The sequence below is a fragment of the Triplophysa dalaica genome, chromosome 12 (assembly GCF_015846415.1).
Source record: "Triplophysa dalaica isolate WHDGS20190420 chromosome 12, ASM1584641v1, whole genome shotgun sequence".
In the NCBI taxonomy this organism is placed as follows: Eukaryota; Metazoa; Chordata; class Actinopteri; order Cypriniformes; family Nemacheilidae; genus Triplophysa; species Triplophysa dalaica.
The window spans coordinates 23479432-23491931 of record NC_079553.1 but is presented as its reverse complement, the minus strand read 5'-3'; the positions used below and the strand labels follow the sequence as shown (position 1 = coordinate 23491931).

General features: G+C 49.6%; 1 protein-coding gene across 2 annotated transcripts in view; it reads left to right on the top strand.

The window, feature by feature from the left end:
- The window catches only part of LOC130432513 (intermembrane lipid transfer protein VPS13B-like), a 111186-nt gene that overhangs the window by 65471 nt on the left and 33215 nt on the right, over positions 1 to 12500 (top strand). For both annotated transcript variants that reach the window (XM_056761900.1, XM_056761901.1), the window contains 4 exons: positions 8984 to 9121; positions 9194 to 9538; positions 11636 to 11841; positions 12385 to 12500. The exon at positions 12385 to 12500 is cut by the window's right edge and continues 89 nt beyond it. In XM_056761900.1, the coding sequence (XP_056617878.1) occupies positions 8984 to 9121; positions 9194 to 9538; positions 11636 to 11841; positions 12385 to 12500 (805 nt within the window). The remainder of the gene's footprint in view (positions 1 to 8983; positions 9122 to 9193; positions 9539 to 11635; positions 11842 to 12384) is intronic.

The window sequence follows — 12500 nt, the reverse complement described above, 5'->3', positions numbered from 1 at the left end:
CATGTCCCGCTGTTCTCTTGGGTGCGGCACCCTCATCGAGGAGGGGGATGGACACGATCGCTGCATTAGGTGTCTGGGCGTCCAGCACACTGAAGCAGCGTTCGTTGACACATCTGCCTGCACTGCGGGCAGATTGTCATTCAGAAGTTGCGGTCACGGGTGGCTGTCTTCCTACGGGAACCAGCCACCATTTCGTCTGCTACCCGGGCTGTGACATCTGTGGCTACGGCCCCGATGACCACCCACGTTAGCAGCGTTAGTGATACGGGGAACTCTGCGAACGTAAACCCGCCAGCCAAGTGCTCACGGGCCGATCGCACCCCGATTCGCTCTTCTGAACGTTCCCCAACCGGCGGTGGCATACCGTCCGGATCCTCACGCACACACTCGGAAACGATGTGTGACGTAGATGAGATGTCGCTCGCAGCATCGGAGGGAGACTGGCATCCGACTCTGCCGAATCCAAACTCCACCCCCAGCGGTCGAGTTCAGGAGGAAGCAGAAGTGATGTCATCCGTGCTAACCCGGGGATGCGTGGTTCCCGAGGTCGGTGCGCGGTGCAAACCGCGCCCACCCCGGGTGCCATGTTTTTCCCGGAGGTGCATGAGGAGCTGTGTAAAACTTGGAACGCTCCTCTCACGGACCGTTCCAGTGAAACCAGCTCCGGCTCCCTTACTTCCCTCGATGGTGAGGCAGCCAAGGACTGCGTCGAGATCCCCCGGGTGGAACGTCCGCCTGCGGTGCACCTGTGCCGCGGACGGCTACCACCTGGGGGGGGATCGACCACTCCTACCGTCCAAAGCACGTAAGACTTTGGCATCACTGGTGTCGAAGGCTTGCGATGTTGCGGGCCAGGCTGCCTCCTCTCTCTATGCCTTGGCCATCCTGCAGGTCCGCCAGGCCAGGGCGTTGAGAGGGCTCCACGAGGGTAAGGCCGACCCGGGTATAATGCAGGATCTCCGTGCCGCCGCTGACAGCGCTCTACGGGCGACTAAGGCGGCGGCACGGGCCCTGGGTCGGACGATGTCCACGGTAGTGGTCCAGGAGAGACACCCCCGGCTATACCTTGTGCAGAAGAGTGACAGCAAGGAAGTCCGCTTTCTTGATGCACTCATCTTGCAGGGTGGGTTGTTGGTAACACCGTCGAGGACTGCGCTTAGCAGTTTTTTGACGGCGAAGCAGACAGTGGCAATTAACCACATTTTTTTCACGCCGCGACTCGGCCGCCTACAGGCCTCCGAGATCTCACGTGACGTCTGCTTCCCTGCAACCCAGGACCCTTTCGACATCGGCTCCGGTTCCTGTGCCCCCACAGGCGGCACCCCGGAAGCAGAGGTCGAGGGGGAAACCTCCACCCCGTCAGCAACCTCCTCGCGAGAAGGGACACTGACGGGAAGACCCCAGGGAGAACAACATCGGGCCCGAACCTTCACAGCCACGGCTCTGATCGGTCGGTACGGGACGACTCCTGCCTCGTCACCAAAGCCGGGCCCTTGTTAGGGCTTGGCGCCCACTTACTCACTGAGTTTTCTGTTCTCCCCGGGTTTACTTGCAGCCGATCGCACACTCCACTGGACTGTGCTCGGCGAACCGACCTCACACCCTGGCGAGGCGTGAGGTCGTACACATATACGACAGCCGTCACCACTCTCAAACCGACAGTGCGTGCCGTTGTCCCGCCAGGCAGGTAAGCAGGCGGAGCAAAAACCTTCCCTCCGGGGACTCCCCGCGACATGGTTAGCTCCGCCAGCCGACGAACCACCCCCCGTGGGAATGATGAAGCAGACCGTCCCCTTGGTCACCCTGTCACAGTCCCTGGGAGCTCGAGAGCTGCCCACACTGTCTCGCTGGCTAATGAGGGCGGTCCGTCTTGGTTACTCGATCCAGTTCGCCAGAGACTCACCCAAGTTTCGGGGCATCATCTCTCCCTCTGTCAGAGGCAGGGACGCCTCCGTACTTCGGGTAGAGGTCACCACCCTTCTGGCAAAACAGGCATCGAGTTCGTCCCTCAAAACCAAGATGTTCAGTGGGTCACCACCCGCACTTCATCGTTCCCAAGAAAGACGGCGGGTTGCCCCCAAAGGCTGCGTACCCTGAACAGAGCACCTTTACAAGCTGCCATTCAGGGTGCTCACACAGAGGCGCGTCCTGACATCTATGAGGTGTCAGGATTGGTTCGTGGCAATCGACCTGAAGGACGCTTACTTTCATGTCTCGATCCTCCTCGACACCGGCCGTTCCCACGGTTCGCGTGCGAGAGGCGGGCATATCAGTACAGAGTCCTCCCTTTCGGTCTGTCCCTGACCGCCCTTTCTCCCTGAGAGGAGGAAGGCGAGCGGGTACTAAACTATCTCAGCGACTGGCCTATCTTGGCACACTCGCGAGATCTGTTATGTACACAAAGGGACCTGGTGCTCCGGCACCTAGGTCGATTGGGACTCCAGGTCAACCAAGAGAGGGGCAAGCTCTCCCCAGTGCAGAGCATCCTCTTTCTCGGTATGGAACTCAGCTCTGTCACCATGTCGGCACACCTGTCCGCAGTTGTGCCCAACCAGTGTTGAACTGTCTGAAATGAACATTTTAGGCAGACAGCGGTCCCCCTGAAACAATTCAGAGGCTCCTGGGACACATGGCGTCCTCGCGGGCTAATACCCCTCGAGTTGATGCACATGACACCGCTCCAACACTGGTTTCAGAGTCGAGTTCCGAGGAGAGCGTGGCACACCGGCAGCAGGCGCATGGTGATGCTGCCCTGCTGCCGACGCACCATAACCCCTAGTCTTTATGACTTTTTCGACGGACTCAGGTCCCTCTGAGCAGGTTATGAGGCAGGTCGTGGTGACGACTGAAGTCTCCCTGCAGGGGTGCGGTGTAGTGTGCAACGGGCACGCAGGTGGGGTGTTGGACGAACCCCCGCCTGCGCTGGCATATCAATTGCCAAGAGTTGTGGGCTATGCTACTTGCACTGAGCAGGCTACGGCCTCTCGTGCGAGACATGCACGTGCTGTTCCGAGTACAGCACTATAGCTGTAGCGAATACAGATCGTCAGGGTGGCGTTCGCACACAGCAGCTAAACACAACTTGCTCGACGCCTCCTCCGGTGGAGTCAACAGGTGACTCGTTCCCTGCAGGCCACACACCCCGGGCAAACTGAACTAGACAGCCGACGTGCTTTCTCGCCAGTTTATGCCTCGTGGAGAGTGGCGACTCCACCCCCGTGCAGTCCAGCTCATTTGGAGGCTGTTCGGGTAGGCCCAGGTAAAACCTGTTCACCTCCCGTAACACCACCATTTGCCCGCTTGATAGTCCCTGCCCTCGGCACGGATATCCTTGCGCACAGCTGGCCGCGGGATGGGCGGAAGCACACCTTCCCCCCCCCAGGAGCCTTCTTGTACAGACTCTGTGCAAGGTCAGGGAGCAGGAGCACCAAGTGTTATTGGTTACACCACACCGGTCTAACCGCACTTGGCCTCAGAGCCGATGCTCTGGACAGCGACTCCCCCTGAACCATTCCCCTGACAGAGGACCTGCTCTCTCAGGGGAAGGACACGTTCTGGCATCCCAGATCAGACCTCTGGAACACCCATGTCTGGTCTCTAGACGGGACGAGAAGATCCTAAGATGGCTACTCCCCCTATACGGCTGAGACCATCACCCAGGCTAGGGCCCCATCTACTAGGCGGTTACACGCCTCTAGACGGTGCCTCTTCTCGTCCTGGTGTCTTTCTCAACGAGAAAGACCCACTGAGGTGCTTGATCAGGATTGTGTTCCCCTCCTCACGAGACTGGAGACTAACATCTCCCTTCCACACTGAAAGTGTATGTAGTCGCTATTGCCACTCATCACGACTCAGTCGGTGGAAAGTTTCTAGGGCAACACGACCTGGTCACCAGGTTCCTAAGCAGCGAGAGGGCGGAATCCGCCTCATCTCCGCTCCATACCCTCTTGGGACCCTAAGTGGTCCTGAGGAGCCTCAGGGCCCCCCAAAGAGCCCCTCGGAGGTTCCGATCTTCCTCATAGAGTAAGACGGCCCTCCTGACGGCGCTCACTTCTTTCAAGAGGGTAGGGGACCACCGAGCATCCTCCGTGTCCCTGGATTGCCTTAAACTCGGCCCTGGAAACTCTCACGTTATCTTGAGACCCAGGCCCGGATGCGTGCCCAAGAAGTTCCCACTACTCCCTCCGGGGCCAAGTGGTGAACTTGCAGGCGCTCCCCATAGGGGAGGAAGACCCAACCCGATTAGTGTTGTGTCCAGTACGTACTGGACCGCACGCAGAGCTCTGAAGCTCTGACCAGCTCCGTGTCTGTTGGAGGACAGCAGAAGGGGAAGGCTGTCTCCAAACAGAGGCTGGCGCACTGGGTCGTGGACGCCGTTACGACGGCATTCCGATCTCAGAATCTCCCATGCCCATTGGCAGTGAGGGCTCACTCCACACGGAGTTTAGCCACCTCCTGGACACTGGCAGAAGCGCCTCTCTAGCAGACATCTGTAGAGCTGCGGGTTGGGCTATGCCCAAACACCTTCGCAAGGGTTAACAACCTTTGCGTAAACCCGGTGTCAGCCCACGTCCTGCGTGGCGACATGTAGGACTGGCATCCGGGGGGGCGTATGCCTGCGAAAGCACCTTTCCACCCTCTAACAGGTTGGGTCAGTGTGCTATTTACCTTTTCTTCTTACCCGAACACATCGCTAAGAAACTGGTACCTCACCAGCCTCCCTTCTTACCCAGACACTGGTTAAGAATAGGCATTCCATCCATCACCAAACAAGCACCCCCTGGGGGCTGGCTGGGCAGAGCAGCCTTCCCCCTTAGGCCGGGATACCATGTGAGCTATCACAGATAGCTCTAACCGGACCTAGTGCTACCGGACGTCTGTAACACCCCCTCCGTGGGCTGTTCCGTCTGATGTATCCTCATGAGAATGGTTCCCACTCCTGGTAACCCATGAGCTTCCCCAGGTGGGCCTCCACCTCGCGGTTAACTACTCAGTCCGCACGTTCCATGCGTTCTCCTCCAAGGACGAGACCATACCTATATCCACCATATTCCTCCCCACGGGTAGGAGGTGGCCTCTGTAGCGCTTCTCTGATTAAGAGTCGCGCTTACCCGGTGTAAACTGATCTGGATGGCCTCTCGCCTATAGAGAGCTAAGGCCCCGTCCGTGAAAGTTACCGGTCAGGGCTGTACCCATCTTTCTCCAAGAAAGCTCTGGAACCCCCCGACCACCACACTGGAAGGTTACAGTCTCACGAAAGCTTCGAGATGACACGCCCAGGCTTGTTACCGTCGCTTCGCTAGAGATTGTGACGCGATACAGCGTTGTGGCGTTTTCCATAGGCAACCCCATCTGTCGTTCTCGACACAACGTCGAGAGACCGACAGAAAGGGAACGTCTTGGTTACGTATGTAACCTCAGTTCCCTGATGGAGGGAACGAGACGTTGTGTCCCTTATGCCACGAACACGTATCGTATTCTGCTGCAGTTTGAGAGGTCTCAGGCTCTTCAGAACAAAGGTAAGTGAATGCTGCACGCCGGCCTCCTTTTATACCGGATTTCCGGGGGCGGAGCCCGGCATGCAAATTGCATTCGCCAAATTTCATTGGCCTTTTCTATAGTAGTCAGAGTTGATTGGTTCTCAAGGGCGAACCCCATCTGTCGTTCTCGACACAACGTCTCGTTCCCTCCATCAGGGAACTGAGGTTACATACGTAACCAAGACGTTTCATGTCTTTAGCCGAAATGGATGCCCCAACTTCTTTCTTCTTTAATCTGGAATATAAGGCGGCTCAAGAAAAACAAATGCCATATTTTAAACTCCCTGATGGGAGGATAACGTCAAAGACTGTAGAAATGAGAACCCATGCTGTGGATTTCTATTCAAGCCTTTATGCTGCAGAAAACTGTGAAAATAGTGACTGTATGACACAGCTTCTTCAGGGTCTTCCTCAGCTGGACTCTGGCTCTAAAACTGTCTTGGAGGCTGGAATAACTTTTGAGGAAGTTACTGCTGCTGTGGGACAACTTAATTCAGGACGATCCCCTGGAATAGATGGACTGCCAGCAGACTTTTATAAAAGTTTTTGGAACAGCATTGGACACGATTATTTTGATGTTTTATGTGAATCAATAAGAGAAGGTGTTTTACCAACTTCCTGTCAATATGCGGTCTTATCATTGTTACCCAAAAAGGGTGATTTAGCCCTTTTAAAGAACTGCCGTCCTGTTGCCCTTCTTAAAACAGAATATAAAATATTCTCAAAATGTCTGGCAAATAGATAAAATTTTTTTTGGGTTTGATTGTAAACAAGGATCAGTCATATTGCATTCCAAAACGGTCCATTATGGATAATTTGTTTTTAGTGCGAGACATTGTGGATATTTGTAATGATTTCAATGTGAATGTTGGGTTAATTGCATTGGATCAAGAAAAGGCTTTTGATCGTGTGGATCACAAATATCTTTTTAATGTATTGAAGTTTTTTGGTTTTGGCGAAACATTTTTAAATTTGATACAGTTGTTATATAATGGGGCATCATGTTTGGTGAAGATAGGGGGCACATTGAGTCGGCCAATTCCTATTTTAAGGGGTATTAGGCAAGGCTGTCCATTGTCTGGTCAACTATACAGTTTAGCAATTGAGCCGCTGCTTTTTAGACTTCGAGAAAGACTATCAGGTTTTAATGCACCTGGTTTTTTTTAGACTCAAGAATGTATCTCTCTGCCTATGCTGATGATATTACAGTTTTTGTAAATAATGCTGAAGATATTAACTGTCTATCTGAGGTACTCAATCTTTATGAGAAAGCTTCATCAGCTAAAATGAACTGGGCAAAAAGTGAAGCTTTTTGGGCTGGTAAAGGGGAGTTCGAGAGTCTCCCAAAGTTACCTGGAGACCTAAAGTGGGGCAGAGAGGGACTTAAATTATTGGGAATTTTTTTGGGGTCAAATTATTATCAAAAGAAAAATTGGGAGGGGCTAGTGGAGAAAGTGTGCACTAAATTGTCTAAATGGAAATGGTTGCTACCGCAGTTGTCCTTTAGGGGAAGGGTTTAAGTGACCAATAATTTGGTTGCTTCTACTCTGTGGCATAAAATAACTGTGTTACAGCCACCTGTTGGACTTATTGAGGAGATTCAAAGGCAACTTGTGAATTTTTTTGGTCTGGACAACACTGGATTCGTGCTGCTGCTTTATACCTTCCGGTTCATGAGGGAGGCCAAGGGTTGATCGACATCAGATCCAGAATTATGGCATTCCGGTTGCAAGTCTCTCAGAGACTGCTGTATCACACAGATGCTTCATGGTTAAAAACAGCTTCTGCTCTTCTCAGGCGGGTCAGAGGCATGGGACTGGACAAACATCTGTTCTTAATGGAGCTCCAGAATGAGGACCTTGTGAATTTGACTGTTTTTTATAAGTCAGTTCTGGAGGCATGGAAGGTGTTTACCATTTCACGTACACCAAACACACATGCTGGATTATGGCTTTTTGAAGAGCCACTTTTTCTAAATGACTTTTTACCGTCAGGACTTGTGTCCGGACCCAGTTTGCGTGCATGTTTCACTGCTGCGGGATGCACAAAGCTGGGACATATTTTGACCAAGAGCTTAGAGGAATTGAGTGAAAGGACTGGAGTGAGATCTCTGAGGCTGCTGAAACAAGCTACAACGGAAATTTTAAAGTCTTTGCATGCGGACCATAAGTTTTTTACAAATGACTCTATAGCAACTGATCACTGGAGAAAGGGGGTTCCTTATGTTTTCCCTTCTCTGAATGTGACTATTGCAGTGAGAGAATGGCAAGATGATGAGAATTGTCTTTTGTCTTTTGAAACCCCTCGGCTTGGAGTTTTTGAGGAAGTGGGAAAAAATGCCCTCTATATCTCCTGTGTGAAGGCATCCAATGCTGGTCGCTTGCATGGAATTGCTTCAAATAAATGGACAGATCTTTTTGGAATTCTTTCCTCCCCTAGAGGCTGCTGGCGGTCCTTATATAAACGCCCCATTGACAAAAGAACGGGCGACCTACAGTGGAGGATCGTTCATGGGGCGATAGCCACAAACAGATATGTGGTGCACATTGATCCCTCTGTAGGGGTGGGTTGTCCCTTCTGTTAAGATGTTGAAACGGTGTTTCATCTATTTGTACAGTGTGCTCGGCTAAGCGATTTGTTTTCATTTTTATCTCAATTGTTCATTGATATTGGTGAAGATTTCTCTTATGAAATGTTTATATATGGTCCAAGGTATACAGGAAAAAAGAAAAGTCAGTTGAGTTTACTAAATTTTTTGTCTGGTACAGCAAAACTTGCTATATGGAAATCCAGAAAAAAATAAGTTGTTAGGACAGGGTTCTCTGGATGTGTTGAGGATTTTCAAAGGCTTGGTGGCGGCCCGGCTTAGAATAGAACATGCTTATTATAAGATGGTAAATTGTGTAGAATCTTTTATGTACATTTGGGGGATAAATGAGGTCCTTTGCACTGTAGATGATGATGATGATTTAATGCTTGCCTTTTAAAATGTTTCTAATTTTAATATGAATAGTATATATTATATTTGTTTTTGTTTTGTGAGTTTGTAATTTTATTGTGAACACCTTATTGTTTAAAATAAAGGTGTATTAAATTCAAAAATTCTCTATCTCTCTCTTTCTTTCTCTCTCTCTCTGTCTCTCTCTCTCATTCTCTCCCTCTCTCACTCTGTCTCTCTCTTTCTCTCACGCTCTCTTTCTCTCACTCACTGTTTCTCTCACTCTGTCTCACTCACTCACTCTCTCCATTTCTTTCTCCCTCTCTCTTTCTCTCCCTCTCTCACTCTGTATCTCTCTTTCTCACTCTCTCTCACTCTCTCTTTCTCTCACTCTCTCTTTCTCTCACTCACTCTTTCTCTCACTCTGTCTCACTCACTCACTCTCTCCATTTCTTTCTCCCTCTCTCTTTCCCTCCCTCTCTCACTCTGTATCTCTCTCTGTCAGATGCAGGGAAGTCTCTCCCCGAGTCTTTAGACTACAGTGTGTTTTGGCTGCAGACATTAGCAGGAGAGGCGGACAGTCGAACTGGAATCCCTCCACCGCTGCTGTCAGTCATCATCAAAGACTTTCTCACCGGACCGGGTGAATATTTCACATCACACAACATTAGTATTTCATATCACGTTCTGACTCTTTCTGGTGTTTGTGCATCAGAGTTGAAGGTGGATGTCAGTCGCCCGCTGAGGCTCAGCCCCACACTGGCAAAGGTTGAACAAGCCAAAAACTTCTGGAAGAGAATCTTTCCTGAAAGCGAAGGCGACGGGAAGCCGGGGTCATCTGCAGGCTCCGGCCAATGCTGCGACAGCAACGCCCCGCTTACTCTTGAGCTGATGCTGCGCTCTCTGCAGACTCTCGTACCCCTTCATAAGATCTCGCTGCGTGCGGTGCAGTTGGCGGTGGCTGTGGAATTGGAGGGTCACACATCACGGCCTGCTCTGATGCTGTCCGTGTCCGGCATGATGGGCACTCTGACCCTGAAGAACGCCCTCAGGTCTGCAGGTTAGTGAAGTGCAGCTCATTTCCCCTCAGTAATTCATGTGTTCTGTGTGCTGCTCTTGATTGAGTCCTGTAATCCAGCTCATCGCTCAGTTCCTGTTACCCACAGTGCACTGCGGCAGAAAATCAGAGCGTTCCTTTGATTTACATTGACCGGAAATCCACTTAATCTCTCTGAGCCTTTAAGAGAGCTGAGAGTGAAGAACACAAGCCGTCTGATGAGCATGAGAATAACAATCCTGTGTGCTGCTGTTTGTCGGCCTGCAGGGCACAACACATCATCACAACATACTTCAGCTCGAATCCCCCCCTGCCTGCGTGCGTGCATGCGTGTTTTGGTGTGTGTGTGTGTGCGTGTGTGTGTGTGTGTGTGTGTGATGGTGCGTGCACGTGTGCATCTATCTCTGTAAGGACCAGTTTGAGTGAAGCAAGGAGACTTTTAGTGTTAAAATGACCGTTAGATATAAGGGTTGTGTAGATGAAGGTATGATGTGTGTGTGGTTCTCTTGATTGTTGAACGCTCTTCAGGTTGCTGTGTGCAGTGTTGAGCTCAAGTGCATCATGTTGAAGCTCTTCTAGATGACTCTGGTTCTAGATGTCATGTCATTGTATATTAGAAGGATGCGGCTCGTGTGTAGTTCTCCGGGGTGGATCTGTTACAAGACCCCTGCGGCTGTTAATGATGACAGTCTCACTGCTGCAAGACCAAAAGCCAAAAGCTCCTAAATCTACTCCGTCACTTAATGAAACAAAGATGTGACCACACGAGAGAGAGAGAGAGAGAGAGAGAGAGAGAGAGACGAAGGGTAGAGCCAGGCAGGGATGGGCATAAATACATGTAAATGTATTTAGAATACAAATACAAAATACTGTGTGGAAAAATAACTGCTAAGAAACTTTCGTTTTCATTTTATTTACCGCTTCCCTTCCCCTGCCCGGTAGGAAATACACAACTACAAAAAACTTTATAAAAAAAAATTATTTATTATGTTTTATGTAGAAATATGTGAAGAAATGCATTAATCACGAGAGGAGTGTTTCACAAATTATTCGGCAAACAAATGACTTCCTCTCATCGCTCCTTTTTGATGATTTGGAGAAGAATTTATCAGAGTCGCCCCCTGTCGTTTCACAGATTTATACAACGGAGAGCACGTCAAGAATAAAAGCCTCGTCAGTTTAATGAGGAGTGCGCGCAGTAAACAGTTTCGCGGCGTATCTATGCGAATTGTGAAAGTATAAACAAGGCTTCAACTGCACAAAGCAACAAGAGAAAGCGGCAACTGTGCGCTTATTCCAACGCTTACCGCGTCACACGTGACACTCCGTCTCAGAGAGCGTGCACAAAAAAAACTGCCAACGTGCAAAGTGAGAATTTGAATTTCCTTTCGCGGCAGTTATAATAACAAATCACAATTACTCATTCACACTTGTTTCTTTTTCCACTCTCATGTTCCAATTATTCCTGCCCACTAAAAGGTGCACATGTATATTTACTTACCCCAATAGCTCTATAAACTATTGAAAAAAAGTTAAATCAATTTATATAATCGCTACGAATCTACGACATGTTGATGTTTTCATGACATCACCCATACCTAACACGCAGTAACGTTAATATTGTAAACACAAATAAAATTGACCATGAAATCCTCACATTATTCCAGAAAAGTCGCAGATCCAATGCTGGGTTATAGCTACAGCTGAAGCTCACGTGCATGATTGTTAGGGAAGGGCGTGTCTGGCCTGAATTATGTTGGTTGATGCACGAAAACACCCTGATAAAAAGGTTGACTGGCTCAAAGTATTTTGAGTATTTTGAAAATACAAAAATACTCATCTTAAATGTATTGAAATACAAATTACATTAGATTTTTCCAAAGGCTTTAAAATACAAAATACTATTTTAAATACATGTATTTGAAATACTGCCCATCCCTGGAGCCAGGACATCACTGTCTGACATGAATTACCTTTGTCACATGACCACTGATTGTGCTCTTCCTGTCACATGACCACTGATTGTGCTCTTCCTGTCACATGACCACTGGCTGATTTTGCTGATCTGACATGATTTGTTTATTCTGTGTGTGTCTCCAGATGGCTTTAAGGAGGTGTGTGTGTCTCTTCAGTGTGATGATGTGTTGGTGAGAACAGCTCTGAAGGACAGAAGTGTTGTGTTTTTGGGTCCGTTCTCATGTACGTCACATCTGGAGGCTTATTGGTGCAGACACAGTAGAAGCTCCACCCCCGACTCGCCTGCTCCGCCCAGAGTGTTGATCGATCTGAAAGGTGGTTTGTTACAGGTACTTGATGATGTCATTCACAGCTGATCACTGAACATGAGTCCTGCTGTGTGTGTGCGTCACTGCTCATTTCTGTTTTAATGAATGAATCACATTAGTTCTTGTATAAATGATCACTGATTGTGAGGCGTGTGTGCGTGCGTGCTTGTGTGTGTGTGTGTGTGTGTGTGTGTGTGTGCGCGCATGTGCGTGCGCATGTGCGTGTGTATGCACTTGTGTGTATGCAAGGGGTGTATATATGCGTGCGTGCGTGCGTGCGTGTGCGTGTGTGTGTGTGTGTGTATGTGCGTGTGTGTGTGTGTGTGCGCATGTGCGTGTGTGTGTATGCACTTGTGTGTATGCAAGGGGTGTATATATGCGTGTGTGTGTGTGTGTGTGTGTGTGTGTATGCGAGGTGCTTGTCTACTGGGTGTGTGTGTGTTTGTGCATGCAAAACGATGTGTATGCAGAATGTGTATGAAAGTTTTTCTGTTATACTGTGATATGGCGTTTTTTAGGAAAATCACAATTTTTAGTTGAAGTTTCTCTCTCTCTGTCTGTCAGGTGTTTTGGGGTCAGCTGCAGTTTAACTGTTTGTCTTACATCCATGATCATCTCCTGAACTACTGTAGTCAGATGACTCGAGTAGAGGCGGAGTCTAATGAGAAGCCCCTCCTCTC